This window comes from Acyrthosiphon pisum, unplaced genomic scaffold (assembly GCF_005508785.2).
Source record: "Acyrthosiphon pisum isolate AL4f unplaced genomic scaffold, pea_aphid_22Mar2018_4r6ur Scaffold_21749;HRSCAF=24772, whole genome shotgun sequence".
NCBI classification, from domain to species: domain Eukaryota; kingdom Metazoa; phylum Arthropoda; class Insecta; order Hemiptera; family Aphididae; genus Acyrthosiphon; species Acyrthosiphon pisum.
In genome coordinates, this window is record NW_021771248.1 from 11,613 (window position 1) to 32,599 (window position 20,987).

The 20,987-nt window shown below is 40.8% G+C and overlaps 3 protein-coding genes across 3 annotated transcripts; 2 read left to right on the plus strand and 1 right to left on the minus strand.

The window, feature by feature from the left end:
* Positions 1–5,266: 5,266 nt before the first annotated feature.
* LOC100569006 lies at positions 5,267–9,647 on the plus strand. Its single transcript, XM_003243173.4, has 5 exons — positions 5,267–7,857; positions 7,923–8,245; positions 8,312–8,444; positions 8,534–8,815; positions 8,886–9,647. The coding sequence occupies exons 1-5, from the start codon at positions 5,295–5,297 to the stop codon at positions 9,536–9,538; spliced, it is 3,954 nt and encodes a 1,317-aa protein (XP_003243221.1). The 5' UTR covers positions 5,267–5,294; the 3' UTR covers positions 9,539–9,647.
* A 7,905-nt stretch (positions 9,648–17,552) lies between these two features.
* LOC103308809 lies at positions 17,553–18,809 on the plus strand. Its single transcript, XM_008182881.1, has one exon. It carries the CDS (start codon positions 17,553–17,555, stop codon positions 18,807–18,809), a length of 1,257 nt encoding a protein of 418 aa, XP_008181103.1.
* A 243-nt stretch (positions 18,810–19,052) lies between these two features.
* LOC100575906 lies at positions 19,053–20,574 on the minus strand. The gene is made up of 2 exons (XM_003243167.4): positions 19,426–20,574; positions 19,053–19,330 (listed from the first exon to the last, which is right to left on the minus strand). The coding sequence occupies exons 1-2, from the start codon at positions 20,197–20,199 to the stop codon at positions 19,280–19,282; spliced, it is 825 nt and encodes a 274-aa protein (XP_003243215.1). The 5' UTR covers positions 20,200–20,574; the 3' UTR covers positions 19,053–19,279.
* Positions 20,575–20,987: the final 413 nt, after the last annotated feature.

Sequence of the window (20,987 nt, forward strand, 5' to 3'; positions counted from 1 at the left end):
TTTAATATACATTTTAAATATGTACTACCCAAGTGCGGAACGTGGGGGACTTGGGCTCCAGAAAAATAATAAGATTGCAACTATATGATTTTTATGATATTGCCAGATTTCGGGTGTGTGGTGTATTTAGAACGGCTTTTTCGACGTGATCACCAAAAAATATGTTTTCCAAACCATTTTCAATCGAAAGGGCTTTAAATAAACATTTTAAATTTGTACTACCCAAGTGCGGCACGCGGGGGACTTGAGTTCCAGAATAATAAATGTGTATACCTTCTATACGATTTCTGCGACATATGGTCTTGGCCGCTGTGCGGTATATATTGGAACGGCTTTTTCGACGTGATCACCAAAAAATATGTTTTCCAAACCATTTTCAATCGAAAGGGCTTTAAATAAACATTTTAATTATGTACTACCCAAGTGCGGAACGCGGGGGACTTGAGTTCCAGAAAAATAATAAGAAGCTACTATATGATTTTTATGATACTGCCAGATTTCGGGTGTGTGGTGTATTTAGAACGGCTCTCTCGACGTGATAACCAAAAAATATGTTTTCCAAACCAATTTCTATCGAAAGGGCATTATGTAAACATTTTAAATATATGCTACCCAAGTGCGGCTTGCGGCGAACCCTGGCACCAGAAAAATAATAAGAAGCAACTATATGATTTTTATGATATTGCCAGATTTCGGGTGTGTGGTGTATTTAGAACGGCTTTTTCGACGTGATCACCAAAAAATATGTTTTCCAAACCATTTTCAATCGAAAGGGCTTTAAATAAACATTTTAATATATACTACCCAAGTGCGGCACGCGGGGGACTTGAGCTCCAGAAAAATAAATGTGTATACCTTCTATATGATTTTTATGATACTGCCAGATTTCGGCTGTGCGGTGTATATTGGAACGGCTTTTTTGACGTGATCACCAAAAAATATGTGTTCCAAACCATTTTCAATCGAAAGGGCATTAAATAAACATTGTAATCATGTATTATCCAAGTGCGTCACGCGGGGGACTTGGGCTCCAGAAAAATAATAAGAAGCAACTATATGATTTTTATGATACTGCCAGATTTCGGCTGTGTGGTGTATTTAGAACAGCTTTTTCGACGTGATCACCAAAAAATATGTTTTCCAAACCATTTTCTATCGAAAGGGCATTAAGTAAACATTTTAAATATATGCTACCCAAGTGCGGCTTGCGGCGCACCCTGGCACCAAAAAAATAATAAGAAGCAATTATATGATTTTTATGATACTGCCAGATTTCGGCTGTGTGGTGTATTTAGAACGGCTTTTTCGACGTGATCACCAAAAAATATGTGTTCCAAACCATTTTCAATCGAAAGGACTTTAAATAAACATTTTGATATATACTACCCAAGTGCGGCACGCGGGGGAATTGAGTTCCAGAAAAATAAATGTGTATACCTTCTATACGATTTCTGCGACTTATGGTCTTAGCCGCTGTGCGGTATATATTGGAAGGCTTTTTCGACATGATCTCCAAAAAATATGTTTTCCAAACCATTTTCAATAGAAAGGGCATTAATCAAACATTATAATTATGTATTACCCAAGTGCGACACGTTGGGGACTTGAGCTCCAGAAAAATAATAAGATTGCAAGTATATGATTTTTATGATACTGCCAGATTTCGGCTGTGTGGTGTATTTAGAACGGTTTTTTCGACGTGATCACCAAAAAATATGTTTTCCAAACCATTTTCTATCGAAAGGGCATTATGTAAACATTTTAAATATATGCTACCCAAGTGCGGCTTGCGGCGCACCCTGGCACCAGAAAAATAATAAGAAGCAATTATATGATTTTTATGATACTGCCAGATTTCGGGTGTGTGGTGTATTTAGAACGGCTTTTTCGACGTGATCACCAAAAAATATGTTTTCCAAACCATTTTCAATCGAAAGGGCATTAAGTTAACATTTGAAATATATGCTACCAAAGTGCGGCACGCGGGGGACATGAGTTCCAGAAAAATAAATGTGCATACATTCTATACGATTTCTGTGACTTATGGTCTTGGCCGCTGCGCGGTATATATTGGAAGGCTTTTTCGACGTGATCACAAAAAAATATGTTTTCCAAACCATTTTCTATCGAAAGGGCGTTAAGTAAACATTTTAAATATATGCTACCCAAGTGCGGCTTGCGGCGAACCCTGGCACCAGAAAAATAATAAGAAGCAATTATATGATTTTTATGATACTGCCAGATTTCGGGTGTGTGGTGTATTTAGAACGGCTCTCTCGACGTGATAACCAAAAAATATGTTTTCCAAACCTTTTTTAATCGAAAGGGCGTTCAATAAACATTTTAATCATGTATTGCCCAAGTGCGGCACGCGGGGGACTTGAGTTCCAGAAAAATAAATGTGTATACCTTCTATACGATTTCTGCGACTTATGGTCTTAGCCGCTGTGCGGTATATATTGGAAGGCTTTTTCGACGTGATCACCAAAAAATATGTTTTCCAAACCATTTTCTATCGAAAGGGCATTATGTAAAAATTTTAAATATATGCTACCCAAGTGCGGCTTGCGGGGGACTTGAGTTCCAGAAAAATAAATGTGCATACATTCTATACGATTTCTGTGACTTATGGTCTTAGCCGCTGTGCGGTATATATTGGAAGGCTTTTTCGACGTGATCACCAAAAAATATGTTTTCCAAACCATTTTCGATCGAAAGGGCATTAATTAAACGTTATAATCATGTATTACCCAAGTGTGACACGTTGGGGACTTGAGCTCCAGAAAAATAATAAGATTGCAACTATATGATTTTTATGATACTGCCAGATTTCGGCTGTGTGGTGTATTTAGAACGGCTTTTTCGACGTGATCACCAAAAAATATGTGTTCCAAACCATTTTCAATCGAAAGGGCATTATGTAAACATTTTAAATATATGCTACCCAAGTGCGGCTTGCGGCGCACCCTGGCACCAGAAAAATAATAAGAAGCAATTATATGATTTTTATGATACTGCCAGATTTCGGGTGTGTGGTGTATTTAGAACGGCTTTTTCGACGTGATCACCAAAAAATATGTTTTCCAAACCATTTTCAATCGAAAGGGCATTAAGTTAACATTTGAAATATATGCTACCAAAGTGCGGCACGCGGGGGACATGATTTCCAGAAAAATAAATGTGCATACATTCTATACGATTTCTGTGACTTATGGTCTTGGCCGCTGCGCGGTATATATTGGAAGGCTTTTTCGACGTGATCACAAAAAAATATGTTTTCCAAACCATTTTCTATCGAAAGGGCGTTAAGTAAACATTTTAAATATATGCTACCCAAGTGCGGCTTGCGGCGAACCCTGGCACCAGAAAAATAATAAGAAGCAATTATATGATTTTTATGATACTGCCAGATTTCGGGTGTGTGGTGTATTTAGAACGGCTCTCTCGACGTGATAACCAAAAAATATGTTTTCCAAACCTTTTTTAATCGAAAGGGCGTTCAATAAACATTTTAATCATGTATTGCCCAAGTGCGGCACGCGGGGGACTTGAGTTCCAGAAAAATAAATGTGTATACCTTCTATACGATTTCTGCGACTTATGGTCTTAGCCGCTGTGCGGTATATATTGGAAGGCTTTTTCGACGTGATCACCAAAAAATATGTTTTCCAAACCATTTTCTATCGAAAGGGCATTATGTAAAAATTTTAAATATATGCTACCCAAGTGCGGCTTGCGGGGGACTTGAGTTCCAGAAAAATAAATGTGCATACATTCTATACGATTTCTGTGACTTATGGTCTTAGCCGCTGTGCGGTATATATTGGAAGGCTTTTTCGACGTGATCACCAAAAAATATGTTTTCCAAACCATTTTCGATCGAAAGGGCATTAATTAAACGTTATAATCATGTATTACCCAAGTGTGACACGTTGGGGACTTGAGCTCCAGAAAAATAATAAGATTGCAACTATATGATTTTTATGATACTGCCAGATTTCGGCTGTGTGGTGTATTTAGAACGGCTTTTTCGACGTGATCACCAAAAAATATGTGTTCCAAACCATTTTCAATCGAAAGGGCATTATGTAAACATTTTAAATATATGCTACCCAAGTGCGGCTTGCGGCGCACCCTGGCACCAGAAAAATAATAAGAAGCAATTATATGATTTTTATGATACTGCCAGATTTCGGGTGTGTGGTGTATTTAGAACGGCTTTTTCGACGTGATCACCAAAAAATATGTTTTCCAAACCATTTTCAATCGAAAGGGCATTAAGTTAACATTTGAAATATATGCTACCAAAGTGCGGCACGCGGGGGACATGAGTTCCAGAAAAATAAATGTGCATACATTCTATACGATTTCTGTGACTTGCTACGTACGGACCCCTCTACTCCGCCCCTACACATAGTCATAATACACAGCATCGATGTCCTGTGGTAACACGTAAATAGCTAGATGATGTCACTGCTGTACATAAAACCTTGGGTGAGCAATACTATAAACGTTAGCAACAGTCTCAGCGTCTGCCAACGGCCAGATGACAAACCCGAACCGGTAAGATATCTGTGAGACCTCCTCGGAGCGCAATAGATTCTACGAATCAGATATTGGCACTATGACAAGACGGCTGCGGGTATACTTGGTCATTTTACGACACCCCGCACCGACCAAAGGCACATCTCGTAGAAGGCCCCCTGGACTGTGAACACCAACAACGTAGTCCGCCAGGGATCTGGTAAGAGAGGGGATAGGACTATATAGGAGCCCTGTGAGTAGCTAGTATTCAGACGTGATTTCACAAACCGTACGTACACATCCCTGTACTTCTGCATTCTTAATTATCATATTTTTGTATTACGACTTAGATTCTTTTCGTTGACGACGTATTACGGGACTTAGAGAATATTCGAGCAATCGCTTATTTTCTAAGACACGGGTTATTCTTCGTCAATTTGAATAATCTAATAGTGTTTAAATTCAACTTGTTTATCATATTTTACAATTTTAAATAAATAATACATCAACCACACATTGTTGATCATTTTGACGCTACTACCATCATCCCATCCTGTCACCATCTCCTGTAAGTCGGGTGCACGCAACAATAGTGATCGCTAAAAACACACCCGAATTCCACAGCGCTGTACTGATAGGTGGCGGTGCAATGGGTAAATAATTAATTTCTCTTATAAATAATAATAATAACGACACTATCTTAATATTAATAATATGTGTTAGGTCGCACGTCAGTTATAAACTGGGCACCCCCCGCCACTATACCGCCCATGCGGCCAGATGTTCTACCGACGACGGTCATCTCGACACGCAGTCGCCGTGCGGACACATCTACTCCCGCGCCTCAAGCCTCATCATCATCGTACCGCACACCGGCTATCGTTTCCCCACCACCCGCACAGGCTATCGTCGACGAACCCGACACAAGATCCCCCGCGACCGCCGCACTACCGCTTTCGCTTTCACCACCACCAACCGGGGAATTTGTGGCTCACACGGAAAATACTCGAAAAAATATCAAAAGGAAGATGGCGCGAATGAATAAAGCTAATAATCGGGCAGGCTTCATCGAGATTGAGTCTTCGCTCAATCGTACAATCGTGTGGTATTTTAGAAAAAATGCCGATAATGCAGTCAGTTACCGTGCGTTCCTAAATTCTATAGAGGCCGAACTAATCACAAAATTACGCGAACACACCTGTATTAACCCGATCAAATATAACTTGAAACTAGAGGCTACATACGTTATACCCAACTTGCATAATTCGGCTCAAAATCGGGCGTTTAAAACTTCGGCCCGAGAACTCTATGCCCATAGCAACGTCGAGGGTTTGGTCGATCGCGATTTCTCTACTCTCCTGGCGGAAGAAGATTGTTACGCCGGAAAGTATAGTGGTTTTTCATTATCGTCCATCGATGGACTGCTCTTGGGTGTGTACGAGTACACGCCTATGGGGGGATCGTCGTACTTATCGTTGCCGGAAAGTATTCTGAACCGGAAGGCCGTTATCAACCCACAAAATATTGACCGGCAATGTTTTAAGTGGGCGATCCTAGCCAAACACGTAACACGCGATCACGTACGAGTAGGCGTGAATTATTCGAGGGAAGAACATCGTTATGACTTTTCCGCACTATCAACCCCCACTCCAGTGTCGGAGATAAAGGTATTTGAAGAGATGAATCCCGGGACGACCGTCAATGTATACGGTATAAGGAATTGCGATAAAAAAAATAATAAAAAAAAAAAATCGTCCACGCAATCTGTCGCGTACCCTCTGCGAATCGTGGATGAAGAAAAGGAGAATCATTTTGACCTGCTACTGATTACCGGGAAGGATGACAAGAATCATTATGCGTTCATTTCTAATTTTTCACGCCTAGCCAGTTCGCAAAAAAATAACCACCAACATCGATTGTTTTACTGCAAACGGTGCTTCGCCAGTTTTGAGGACCGCCCATTACAATATAAATTACATGGAGAGAGGGCACTGGCCAAGCATCGTTTACTGTGCGGCGCACACAAACCGGTTGTCCCTCTAATGCCGAAAGAAGGAGACACGCTCAAATTTGAGGCGTGGTGTAAGACGGAGCGCCTGCCGTTCGTGGTATACGCTGACTTTGAAGCCCTACTGCTGAAAACGGGGCGAAAACAAGGCACGAATACCGCGGCGATTCACGAACACCATCCAATGAGCTACGCGTACCATGTTGTCGCGGCGGAGGGCGTCCCGACAGAGTTGTTTGACCAGTTCGACATACCGCGAGCTCCGGTCATTTTTCGAGGTTCGGCGACCGAGGACGATGTCGCCAAACGCTTTGTCCGCGATGTGCTCGGTGTGGCCGATAAAATAGCCAGATTATATAAGGAAGTAAATGTACCGATTATTATGAGTGTTGAGGATTGCCGCGTGCATGAAGCCCAGACAATGTGTGACTTGTGCAGCTGTGCGTTTAGCGAACAGAACTGTAAAACTGCACACCACGACCACTTGTCGGGCCGCTTTCTTAAAACATTATGTAACACGTGCAACCTTAAGTTGAAAACGCCAAAATTCGTACCTTGCTTCCTACATAATCTGTCCAACTACGACGCACATTTTATCGTGACAAATTTAGCGAACGACGACAATAACCGAATATCGGTAATAGCGAACACCGAGGAAAAGTATATTTCATTTTCGAAGTATATAAATAACTCGTTCTCCGTCAGGTTTATAGACACGTGTCGATTCATGGCCTCAAGCTTGGCACACTTGGCGGAGAATCTCTCCTCCGCGAACTTTGATAAGTTTCGCGAAGTCGCGAAAGTGTTCGCCCCGTCGGAGATGTCGTTGGTCACGCGGAAGGGCGTTTATCCTTACGAATATACGGATTCGTGGGATAAATTGCAAGTACCATCGTTACCAGACAAGTTCCAGTTCTACAGCGCTTTGACGGAGACGCACGTGTGTGACGAAGACTACGATCATGCGACCAGGGTTTGGAATCATTTCGGCTGTACAACGCTTGGCGCTTATAGCGATTTGTACCTTAAAGTCGATGTGTTGTTAAGCGCCGATGTGTTCGAAAATTTCAGGGATATATGTATGGCCACATATCACCTGGACCCCGCGCACTACTACACGTCGCCCGGATTCAGCTTTGACTGCATGCTACACTTTACAAAAGTTCAACTTGAACTTTTAATTGATTTCGAGAAAGTGTTGTTTTTGGAGTCTGGTACGCGCGGTGGCCTGGTGCAGGCCAGCAAGCGTCACGCGCGCGCCAACAATCCTGAGACGCCAGGATACAATGCCGAAGAACCCAACACGTCGCTCATATACTTAGATGGTGATTATAAAATATAAATTTACATGTACGCGTATATTAATCCATGTTTTACCGTATTTATTTAGCAAATAATTTGTACGGGTACGCGATGTGTCAGTATATGCCAATTGGAGATTTCGTATGGTACTCGGGAAACCCAGAGGTCGCGCTAGCGCAGTTAGAATGGATGCGCGCGACGGACGACATTGGTAGATTTTACGAGGTGGATATTATATACTCCCAGGATCTGCACGATGTTCAAAACGATTTGCCGTTCTTGCCTCACTCCAGCATACCACACGGGTCGACTGTCCGAAAGTTGATGGCCACATTTCAGCGGAAAGAACACTACGTGGTACATTACATGAATTTGAAACAGGCCATGGCTCACGGCGTGGTAGTCGAAAAAGTGATTATTAATATTATCATTACTATGTGTATACGGATCTTATAACTTATTATCTATACGTTTCAGACGCACAGAGTGTTGGAGTTCCGACAATCTCCGTGGTTGGCCCCGTACATTAATCTCAACACCGAATTACGCAAACAGGCGAAAAACAAATTCGAAGAAAAGTTTTTTAAGGATTTAAATAATTCAGTGTACGGTATGTTATTGTTATAAATTGTACAAGTTTTTTCGAGCTTTAACCCGCTCAAATTTTACTTCATGATAACTATATGTATGTATATGCAGGGAAAACTTTCGAAAATATGAGGTTACGATTTAATTTGGAGCTTGTATCGTGTCCAGTCAGAATGCGGAAGCTGATAAATCGTCCGACGTTCAAGTACTGCACGACATACAATGAAAATCTCTCGGTTGTCACGCAACATACTAAGGAAGTGGATTTCTGTAAACCCATATACATAGGATTCGCCGTACTGGAACTGAGTAAAGTTGTAATGTACGGGTTTCATTACGATGTCATGAAGCGACATTACGGCGATAAGATCGAGCTGCTATACACAGATACCGGTACGTCTATATAAATCTCGTGTAGACTCATGCGGTTCTTATATATTATTATTATTATAACTTGTTTCAGATTCACTATTCTACCGCGTGACGACGAACGATTTCTTCGTGGACCTGATGAAAAATCCTAATTTGATGCGGTTTATGGACACCTCGAATTTCCCACACGACCACATGTGTTATACGACTGCTCGGAAGCGTATTCCCGGATGTTTTAAATTCGAGTGTGGCTCCAGAACCGTTTACGAATTCGTTGCTTTGCGTGCCAAGTCTTATGCGTACGACGTCGAAGAGGAGATTACCATTCGCGCGAAGGGTGTTATGGGGCACGTGATCAGAAATCACCTCACTTTCGCCGAGCATAAACGGTGCTTATTCGCCGACGTGGACGACGATGCAGAATCCGACGAGTGTGACAACGAGTTCGACGCTAGTATGGGGAAAATGATCGCAGCCGATTCCGCGCTGAAAGCTGTCGCACAAATTCATCGGAACGCCTCAACCTCTGCAACAAATTCACCGTCGACCACACATCCGTCCCACGTTTACAGCTACATGCCATTCACGCCGTATAGGGAAAATGTCTCTATACGGTCGTTTAAACACGAATTGCGTACGATTAGGACTATGAAATTAGTTTTAAACAGGGCTGACGATAAGCGTCATGTGCTACCCGATAACATTTCCACGTACGCACACGGTCATCACCGCATAAATTTTTAAATTGTTATTATTGTTATTATTATTATTGTTATTGTTATTATTGTTCAATGATCTCATATCTGTATAAATTGTATAATTGCGAAATGTGTCTGCTGCATACTTATATAACCTGATAATATATATATATATATATATTATATATATATATTTATAATGTATAATCGTGAAATACAACCGTTGTATATAAAAATATGATAGTGTACGATGCTAAAATATTATATTAACTACGTTTTGTATTTAATCTCGTGTTTTTAAATTATTATTATTATTTTAGTATCGCAACCTAATCTTCTCATCCTTATCATATTTTATCTTATCCCTATCTTCTCATCATCATCTTATCTTATACTTACCCTTATCTTCATACATACTTATCCGATATATTATACCGAGGTCTTGACAACATTATTATTATTATTATTATTATTATTATTTTTTAAAAACCCCCGCTCATTCGCGGCGCGATAAGAAGCGGGTGAGGATATTTTATATCCCTACATACGGTGTTCTGACGGCTAGCACTTCTACATCAGTCAGTCTTTGGAGTTAAGCATTTACAATAAAAATACAGACTATTTAATAATAAAACCTTATAAATATAAAATATATCATATTTGCGATGATAAACCTTATAATAATTATTAAATAATATATTTTTTAAAACCAACTCATCTCGGAAAGAATAATTATATAACTTGTTAAATGTATATAATTATATTATACTACACTTAAAATTATAGGATCTAGATAAAATGAGAACAATAACATATTTTTAAAATTTTTATTAAAAACAAGGCATAAAAATATTTACGTTACATTAGACATCGCCCGAAAAACGGGGTTAAGCGGGTACGAATGTAATAATAAAGCTTCTTTTACTCATCCCTCGAAAAATGAGGTTTACCGGGTCGGCCTCATGTTCATTGTACCGTTGTAGTTCCTCGTTCGGCAATTGCACCGACTTGGGGAGAAATACATTGATTATCCCACCGCCAGCCGGATCCTGTAAGACGCATGCCACAGCCGTTCCAAATTTCGTCTCCACATTATTCATGGATTGTACACGATATTCGATGTCCTTTGTAAGCTCTCCAATAGAGAGATTCAACACGTTCGTCTGCCGCTGGAGCGAATTTAAAACATCCATAGTTAACTGTGAACAGAAAAAAATAAACGTTAGAAAAAAAGTAAATTATTTAAATCAATTGAATTAACACACTTTTTTAATTAGACGTCGTGTGTGTGTAGAGTCGGGTGATGTAGCCGTCTTGATATGGTTGAATGATGATGAATTCAGAACTAAAAAAAATATCGTCTGTTAATTTTATATAAGATATAACAATTCTCCACTGACATTAGACTTTAACAAGACATTAGGCTCGTGTAATACGACAGTACATAATAATAATTAAATAAAACTCACTTTATTCGTACGGAGATGTTGTAATATTTATATTTTGAACTGTCGAGTGATGATATCTGGAGAGGTCTGTTTTGCGCTGTAGAGAAAATAGGACTGATTCAATATTGAGTGGACAGCGGACAAGTGTCCAAAATTATCACCATCGACGGCCACCCCCACTTATACCGTTCGGCGTGCGCAATATTGAGCGGGTACACCGATTGATATACACACATGTGTATAAATAAAAGGGTCGATACTCGAGCGGATCCTGCGCGTTACGACCGGTATACACATCGGAATGTGTCGTCTCGCCCACGTGCATCCGTCGGATCGTCCGACGGTCACTGTCTTGGCCATGTGTGTCCGCCGGGCCGCCGACGCAGGCTGGCGGGGTGCTTCATACCCCGTCCATGTCCGTCCGTCCAGATGTGGCTTATTTGTGTGGACAAATCTCGATATTTGTACCCATAATATATATATATATATATATATATATATATATATAAGGGTTAAATATAATATTATCGTGTATACAGAAATTATATTATATTATTCTACAAATTATTTTTAAAAGATTTGTTAAGGAATGCGGAGTCGGTCGTGAGACCGTGCGAACGTAGAACCCAGATGTCAATTATATATATATATATATATATATATATACATATACATAAATACACACACACATATCTGTGTAATAAAACGCAGTAGACTATTATATAATATACATTTATTTCAGAAATATTATGTACAGAAATTAAATTATATAGCATATTATTTCACGTATTTTTTTTAAACCATTTCAACAATTTGAAAACTCGGTTATATGTACACTGCGTATAATTTAAATTCTTATGGTGTAAACAACACGGTTCGTGTTGTATATTTCCGGCAAAACCGTTCTCGTGTAGTTGATCTAGTCGTGGACAGTCCAAATCTCCACCCATCTCGCAAATTTTGACATCGGGAAGGAATCCTTCTATGATCTGTCGCTTTTCCTCGCCTTTCACGTAAATGCATTCGAAATGTAGTGAATTCAAAATCCGCGGGATTTCTGTATATTGGACATCTCCACAATCCGATGATAGTTGGTGATAGTTACGAAACAACCACATATTGACAGCTTCGATTTTCGCTGTATTGGGTGTCCGCGAGTGTTTAAAAATCCAGTGTTGGCTAGCCAGCCCCTCTAAGTCCACTACCGACATTTCTTTTATCATGTATTTCGAGTTCGGCCCTAGCACACACTGGATGTCTAGAATAGCTGACGACATAATTCGCGCGATTTCTATTGCTATATTATAATATATATATATTATATATAATATATTAAAACGTCTTACTAGCGGAAGCCTTCAATGAATACTGATACCCATCGATTCCATCCTCGAGTATAACTATCCTGGAGTATGCATTCGCCAAGTTAGTTTTCAAATCTTTAATGTTTTTATTAGCAATAGCTACTGATTCGATTAGAGATTCAATTTTATTATTGTTTTCCGAAAAATATTTATCGACCGACGGTACGAACGTCGATTCTATTTGCATTATTTTCATTTCAATCACTCGAGCCCCCTCACCAAGCGTCGAGATTTTTTTCTCGTTCACCACGAATATATTACTATGTATAGCTAGTTCCTTTGTACATTTTTCGTCAAGTGCAGTAATTTTTGCGTCATTTATCTCGATTAAATTAACGTGTGTAACGAGCTCGTTTTCGAACTTTTCCTTCATATCCGCGATAGACTTATTCAGCCGACTGTCCGGCGACCCTCCAAATGCGTCCATTGCCACGCGATAACTGTGATCATATTTTAAGATCAGACTTATTTATCCAACTATTATGTTTGTCCGTAAAACCTAGCCAGCGAACGAATACACGTCGGCCTTTGGTACGAATTACTTTTTCCACCAGATAATCGTCGGGCCACAATGTTTTGCGTATTTCTTCGGCATAAAACCCACCGGCGATCGGACTCCCCGTATAATCTTGAAGGATAAATGTACTAGGCGAAGTCTTATTCACTTTAATAATAGTAAATATCTCCGCAGACCAATTGGGTAAATATCCTTTGGTGAAAACGCCCTTGTACACGCTAATGCGGACTTTGTCTCCAACGCAAAATTTTGTTTTCACGGTTTTTTCAACATCGTAATTTAATTTTACACTCGTCGGGTGTGCATCAGCCTGCATCGGAGTCATCCCGATAGTTCTGTGTGTCGAATTATTATAGTCATCGATTACCGAGGGTAAAATCTCGATCCACGCGTGTGAACCTCTGCTAGTGAATTCTTTAAACATTCGCCCCTTAATTGTACGAATAACCCTTTCTACTATAGTAGCTTTGAGCACACTGAAAGTACTATACATTTTTATATTGTGCTTTTTTATTAAATCTTTAAAATTTTTATTGTAGAATTCTGTCCCCTGATCTGTGATCAACGTGTAACAGGTTAGGACTATTCTGTGCGAAGATTTTACTAGCAGCAGCCGCGACTTCTTCACCTTTTTTAGTCTTCAAGGCCGTAGCCCACACCCGTTTAGTAAAACAGTCAATAATTATCAGGATAAATCTATATGATTTATTCACAGCGGAGTATTGTTGCATGTCGGCAAGGTCTGCTTGGAATAAATCGTTTTTACCGTAAACGACGACATGACGTCGCGGATAGTTTCTTCGGGCCGGCGCGTGAAGTTCCGTAGCGATTACACGTTTAGACATTGGGAATTTTTTTCAATATTCGCGCTTCGACCAACTCTTCACAAATCGATATTATCTCGTTACGAACCCCCGTATTACCGGCCGCGAGAGACGAATACAATAGACGCAGTCTATCGACCAGCTCGTTAGGTTTATTCTAATATATTATATTGTGTTTTTGTAATCGCATATTAATACCCGCACCAGTGATAATATTATTTTCCCCCGAAAACAAATTTGAAATTATTTTATATTTCAACCCTCCAGATTTACGAATACGTTCGCCGTTCAACGTTCTATGCGCTGACGTCTGAATTAAGATCAGTTTATATGTATTTAAATCTGCTTGCGTATATTTTCTTGACTCGGGAGTCTTCAGGAATAATAAATCAATAAGTCCACCCGTTACTGGGTATGTACGTGAATCGCCTCCTATGTGTATCACGTTATCGATAAATAGTATTTCTTTATTACCCAATTGAAATATGTTGTTTATTAATTGTTTAGGTCCGTATATTCGGTCCAACCGCGATTTGGTCCAAGGTCCAAAACGTGCATTCAAATCTTTATAAGATGTAGGCGTGAGCTGAAGTGGTGGGGAACGGTTCACAGCATGACCCACATCTGGCAATGTCGACGCCCTCGACGACAGGGCGGACGGCGGCGGCGGCGGCGGCGGCGGCGGCGGGAACGTCTGTACAGGCGACCTTTTGATATTTGATTTTATCTCGCTCAGCGGGCCGATAATCGAACTAAATGTGTTATTAATTAACGTATCCGTTTCAAATCTACCCGTTTTTAACGCATTATATTTCTGTTTTATATTTGCCCTCGCTTGAATTATATCTGTCAATATCGTAGGCGTTGATACTGGCGAGTTGTTCACCTTATCCATGATCCCGAGTTAATGTAGCTGATTCCTGTGTGTCGTCTTATTATATAACGACATATTTATCGAAACCGTGTCTATACCGTCCATTATCGCGTTCATTTTCGCTACTGATAACAACGAATTCGAATCTACCTCCCCGCCAACACGCCATGCAAAAATCTTTAAATTCCGAGTATTTTATGTCTCCAGAACAATGCTCGTCGTATACATGCTTTAGATTCAACTCGTCTTGCTTGAAAAGTACAATAAAATTTGCGTTATCACGTATTAGCTGTTTCGGCACCCGCGAATACGATTGTGCTAAATAACACACATCTATTAGATTGTGCCTAGATCTGGTGAAGTATGATCGGATGATACCGTGATTTTCCGTTATTACATCGTCGAACAGGAAAACTGAGTTAGGTAGTGCTTTTTCCGGTTGAATCACCGTTTCGTTATCTCTGAATTTAAATAATTTAACCCCTGGAACACCGCTCAAGATCTCGCCGAGCATTACATATTTAGCTTGATCTAGCGTTTTCGAATAAATATATACATTTTCAAATTTAATTCCGTTCTCGTGAACCAATAACGTGAAAATAAGATTTGTTTTACCGCACCCGGACGGGCCTACGATCAGCGCACGTATCGTGTTCGGAAACAGCGGGCCATGTCTGGGTGGACGCGCCGCAGCCCCATTATTACATAACGATAGCGGGTCGATATTGTCGACTTTGAGCTTTATCACTTGGTCCACGAACCGCATTGTATAAATACACTTGACGTTCGAGCGAGGTGCTCATATAATGTTGCCGCGTTCGAAGGTCAAGACCAATAGTGGTGCAGGTCTGCTGAACACCTTAATAAATAGTCTACCGATCGAACTTCATATCCCCGGCTATCAATATTGTGGTCCTGGGACAAATTTAAAAAAAAGACTCGCTCTTGGTCAGCCAGGAATAAACGGGTTGGATTCGGCGTGCAGAGAACACGATATAGCTTACGATAAAAGTAATTCTTCGTCCGTACGCGGCGCGGCGGACAGAATTTTGGAAGAAAGTGCTTGGAGCAGAGTGGAAGCGAACGACGCTGATTATAAAGAAAAAGCTGCCGCGTGGCTCGTAACTACGGGAATGAAGGCTAAACGGAAAATCGGTGCTGGATGTGGGTTTGCTAATATTGTCGGTGTGTGCAAAAAAGCGTTAAAAAAATCGATAAAATCGTGTGTCGGGACACCGAATATGAGCAGCTTAATTAAATCGACTGTCCGTGTCGCACGGAAACATGTAAAGTCTGCGGGCGTCCGACCGAAAAAAAAAAATAAGAATAAGCCACCACGTATCATCAGAGTTCCAAAAACAGGAGGTTCATTAACTTTAATACCGGTATTGGCGGGACTTTCAGCACTCGGAACGCTGGCCGGAGGTGTTGCCAACATCGTTAGAACGATTCGTGGCATTAGATCGAATGCCGGCTCATCTGTGCATTTAGGTAAAGGCTTGTATCTGAGCCCGTATAAAAGTGCGGGCTCGTATACTATCGCGCGGAAATCTAATGCTATTGCTTCGCGGAAATGTGTCGGCAGTGGGTCTGGGAAAAAAATTATCAAGAAGCGTAAGAAACCGACCACGGGTATAAGAAAAAAAAAGAAATTACGAAAAATTAAATCTAATAAAAAATCGTCGTCGTCGTCTTCAAAAAACTAACTCTACCCAATCGCGCCCTTTACGATTTCGAAATTAGTGAATACGCTAAACTATCGAAAATACCTCATTTCAGAGGCGTATATTGTGTTGACAAGTTGCCCGCCGCACCCAGACGTGAAGAAGCTGCGGTTGTCAATCTAGACTTTGAAAAAAATAAGGGCACGCATTGGGTGTGCTATAAAAAAATCGGGAAATTTGTTTTATATTTCGATAGCTTTGGCAATCTCCGTCCGCCATTAGAGTTGGAAAAATATTTTAAGGGCTGTGATATTGAATATAACTACGTGAGGGAACAAGCGTTCAATACTTTTAACTGCGGGCATTTATGTTTAAAATTTTTAACCGCAAAGCAAAAATAATTATATTATTATCGTTATTAACATTTTCGATAAATTGCATAGTGTCTGCGAAATGTCGTCTCAAACAGTTTCGTTGAGCGGTACCAGCTCCGAATTGGAATGTAATTTTTTCCCGCCCGTAGAAGTGGGGAGTAAATCGGAAATCGGTCTTCTGAGTATACAAACGTATAATTCTATACCCAACGTTGGGGCTGGATGCGATACTCTGCATATTATTCACGGTAGCCAACGAGTGACCACTAAGATTAAAATACCGACTGGCTGTTACGAAATAATTGCTTTGGAAGCAAAAATACGGGAACTTTTGAAAGGCGTTGGTGTAAGTTTTTTCAGTCTGTCGACCGATAACAGTACACTGAAATGTACGCTGCATTGTAATAGTGAAATCGACTTAAACGTTGACGATAGCATTGCACCGTTATTGGGCTTCGATAGGCGAATTTTGGCGCGCGATCGTAGACATGAATCCGATCGTGTGGTGAAAATTATGAATGTCAACACGATAAAAGTCGAATGCAACTTGGCTTTGGGTTCATTCGACAACGGTCGGCAATCGCACACGATACACGAATTTTATCCGGTCGTCCCGCCTGGTTATAAAATAGTCGAAATACCGAAGTATTGTGTGCTTTATAAACTGAAAACAAATACGATTGATTACGTGCGAGTTTCGTTGACTGACCAAAACGGAAAATCAATTGATTTTCGCGGTGAAACTGTGAACGTTCGGCTCCTTATAAAAAATGGGTTTGAAGTTTAATGTAGATAAATACGCGGTCGTTAATGGCGGCTCCCGCATTAAAGCTACGGCTGTCGTCAGACACACACCACAGTACACCGAGGTCGTTGTTCGTAAAAAAGTTAATAATATTAAAAAAAATAAAAATTTGACATTAGTCAATCGTAAATTTTTACGCTTAATTGCCGCCAAGTAAATATATATTACATATTAATATTACGCACACACTATGGACAAATCTTTCTTGGACGTTGGCGGGGCGTATGTTAACGAATCTCCGATACGCGAAATGTTTTTACATTCTTTTTTACCGTTTTCCTCGTCCGCGCTAAACAATGGCGATGAAATCCGCATATCCATTCAGAATCGTGATGCACACACGCTGCCGAGCGAAAGTTTTATCTATATAGAGGGTAAAATAACAAGGCCTGCAGAACTTAAAACTGGGATAACTATCGCGCATAACGGTTTGACTAATTTGTTTAACGAGATGAAATACGAAATAAACTCTACAGAAGTACAACGCGTTAAGAAGCCGGGTATTACTAGCGCCATGAAGGGGTTTTGCTCGTACTCGCCAGCCGATGAAAATATCCTACAAAACGCTGCATGGGACATCACTAACAAAAATGCTAATTTCATGAAAGACGACACGTTCAGCGGCTGTATCCCGTTAAAACACGTTTTCGGTTTCTGCGAGGACTACAAGCGTATACTGGTGAATTGCAGTCAACAACTGATATTGAACAGATCGATGTCGGACACGAGCGCGCTACATTACACCAGCGTGGTAGGCGGGGACGTGGCCACCGAGTCGGTTAAAACTATGATTGCAAAAGTCAAAGTTGAGTTAACGCGGGTGTTGTGGAAAGTACCAGTGGTCAAAGTCGACGACCGCGAGAGATTGAGGCTGATGAAAATCATTGATAGCAAAAAAATGATAAATTGTGCGTTTCGAAATTGGGAACTTTGCGTTTATCCGAATCTACCACAAACGAGCAAACACTCTTGGATGGTTAAAACTTGTTCGCAGGTAGAAAAACCTAGGTGTTTAATAATCGCTTTTCTCACCAATACACCGGGAAGCGTGTCGGACGGATATAGCGGCGATTACGATGCATGTTCGCTGACAAACGTTAAAGCATATATTAATTCGGTCGAATACCCGTACGAGGATTTCAACGAGAGTTTCGACAAAAACCTGTTTACGATGTTCTATCAAAATTATATCGATTTCCAAAAACATTATTACGAGAGGGATAACTCCCAACCGTGCCTGTCGAGAGAAAAATATAAAGAGTTGGGACCATTTATCTGCATAGATTGTTCGCGACAAAGCGACGATGCGAAAATTTCTAACGTGGATTTACGTCTTGAAATAGAAGCAGCCAATAATTTTCCCGCTAATACAGCCGCTTACTGTCTGGTTATTCATGATCGCGTGATTCAATACAATCCGTTTACCGGAGAAGTTAGAAAACTATAATATTATAACATATAATATTAACTTATTTTTTAAAATACATCCTACTCTTGTACGGTATATATGTGTTCACATTTTACCCGTAGGATGTATATAACGCTTATATGTATAAAAATAATATTTGTAATTTTGTTTTTGTAATAAATGAAATAATAATAATAAAAAATATAACGCGTTTTTTTTTTTTTTTTGAAATATTATATTATAATTTATAATTATATTTGTTGACATATATATATATATATTTATGCATTGTACAACGCATGAACAAATCTCATTGTACAATATATGTGCGTGGAGGATAATAGTATCTCACAAACAGATGGTACATATTATGGTATATATATAATATACATATATTATTATTATGTGGTATTATTATACATGTGTTTCATCTTAATATTATCTTAATATTATCAGCGGCCGACGATCACGGAATGTCGAGGTCAAGTTGTACGTTGCCGACAATAGTCTCAATATGACGTGTACATCACGGGCCCTTCGTTCTCATGGAATGCTAAAAGCTGTGAAAAAAATATAAAATTATATTATAAGATAAAATATTCTAGAATAAAATAATACGAAATTATATTATATTTTAAAAGCGTGTAATAATCACCTCTTCGATGTCATTGACGTCGCCATTACTCGGCACGTAGTCTGCAGTAATGTTATTTTGAATATTGCCCGCCCAACACAATGCCAGCTGTTTGTTGGCCATCAATTTTATCTGGTTTATGAAACTGTTCTCACTATTTGGAAATATATTCATCGTGTGGAGATTACTGTGTACATTACTGGTGGCTGTTGCAATTTCTTCTACCGTGGACGATTTATCGACGTAAACATTAGTACTCAAATGTGTAGCTATCTGATCGATTTGCACCATAACCGCGCAGCGCGTCACGTTAGATTTTCGGGAGATTGATTCGCTGACGGCCCATCGTATCTCGTGCATTCTTAATAGATCGCGCTCGCTCAACAGCACACGACATCCTTGTTGTAGGCGTGATTCGACGACGAGCATACTTTCGCCGCGATATGTAGTTCTGGAAAGCGTGTTATTCTCGTCTTTGAGAAAAAGTCTCTCGCGACTTTTAACCGGCGGATTGGTTATATTCGGGAGTATGTATGGTAGTAGTGAGAAAATTCTATGTAAGAATACACTTGTTATACAAACATGTCTCGACGGCGTTATAATCTGCACGCACACGTTGAAAACGTCCGAGGCGTCAAGTCCAATGTTAATGGATTTGCGACCCGAAAAGTCTATGACAAAGCTCGAGCAGTCGATTAAATCGATGGGCGACTGCACGGTCGACGAACGCCGTATATTTTCGCCCTCGCGTTCACCGCAAGCCTCCGAGACGATTTTTTGAAGTTTTCCCGTCATATTTTCACCGTCAGAATTAAACGCACTAGTTTCACGTTAAGCGGTTGTAGTGTTACTGGTTTGCGTTAAATAATTAACTTGGCGGGTACGAAATCCGCGCAATCAATTATTTAAACTTAATCTATTCACGGCATAAAGGATAAGTAGTGGGGGTAACGTTTTAATATGGAAATATTGAAATATAATATGATAAAATTCGAAAAACCGCGTCCGTCCGATTACCGGATAGATGTCACCACCGTCGGTGATATCCGGTTCGAGCGGACGGCGTCCGATGAGCCCGTCCGCGTCGCGGACAGAGCGCGCCGCGGTCGGGGCGGCCAACGCGCGGCGAGCGTCTAACGGTCGTGGTGGTTGGGTGATGTAGCGGGGTGAGGCGGGGGGTTAATTGGGGGTGAGGCGGGGGGTTGGTGGCCAACGTTTACGATACACGTGCGGGGTGGGGTGGGGGTGGTGCTGTGACGACGTCTGGTGACGCGGTATAGGCTGGGGGTGAGGCGGGGGGTTGGTGGCCAACGTTTACGATACACGTGCGGGGTGGGGCGGGGGTGGTGCTGTGACGACGTCTGGTGACGCGGTATAGGCTGGGGGTGAGGCGGGGAATTGGTGGCCAACGTTTACGATACACGTGCGGGGTGGGGCGGGGGTGGTGCTGTGACGACGTCTGGTGACGCGGTATAGGCTGGGGGTGAGGCGGGGGGTTGGTGGCCAACGTTTACGATACACGTGCGGGGTGGGGCGGGGGTGGTGCTGTGACGACGTCTGGTGACGCGGTATAGGCTGGGGGT

Excerpts from the sequence above, each read along its gene's own strand:
- LOC100569006 (XM_003243173.4), top strand. The coding sequence starts at position 5,295 with ATGCGGCCAGATGTTCTACCGACGACGGTCATCTCGACACGCAGTCGC. Across the intron at positions 8,246-8,311 it reads ACGGCGTGGTAGTCGAAAAA|ACGCACAGAGTGTTGGAGTT; the intron begins GTGATTATTAAT and ends TATACGTTTCAG. Across the intron at positions 8,816-8,885 it reads GCTGCTATACACAGATACCG|ATTCACTATTCTACCGCGTG; the intron begins GTACGTCTATAT and ends AACTTGTTTCAG.
- LOC100575906 (XM_003243167.4), bottom strand. The coding sequence starts at position 20,199 with ATGACGGGAAAACTTCAAAAAATCGTCTCGGAGGCTTGCGGTGAACGC. Across the intron at positions 19,331-19,425 it reads ACGTCAATGACATCGAAGAG|CTTTTAGCATTCCATGAGAA; the intron begins GTGATTATTACA and ends TTTTTTTCACAG.
- LOC103308809 (XM_008182881.1), top strand. The coding sequence starts at position 17,553 with ATGGACAAATCTTTCTTGGACGTTGGCGGGGCGTATGTTAACGAATCT.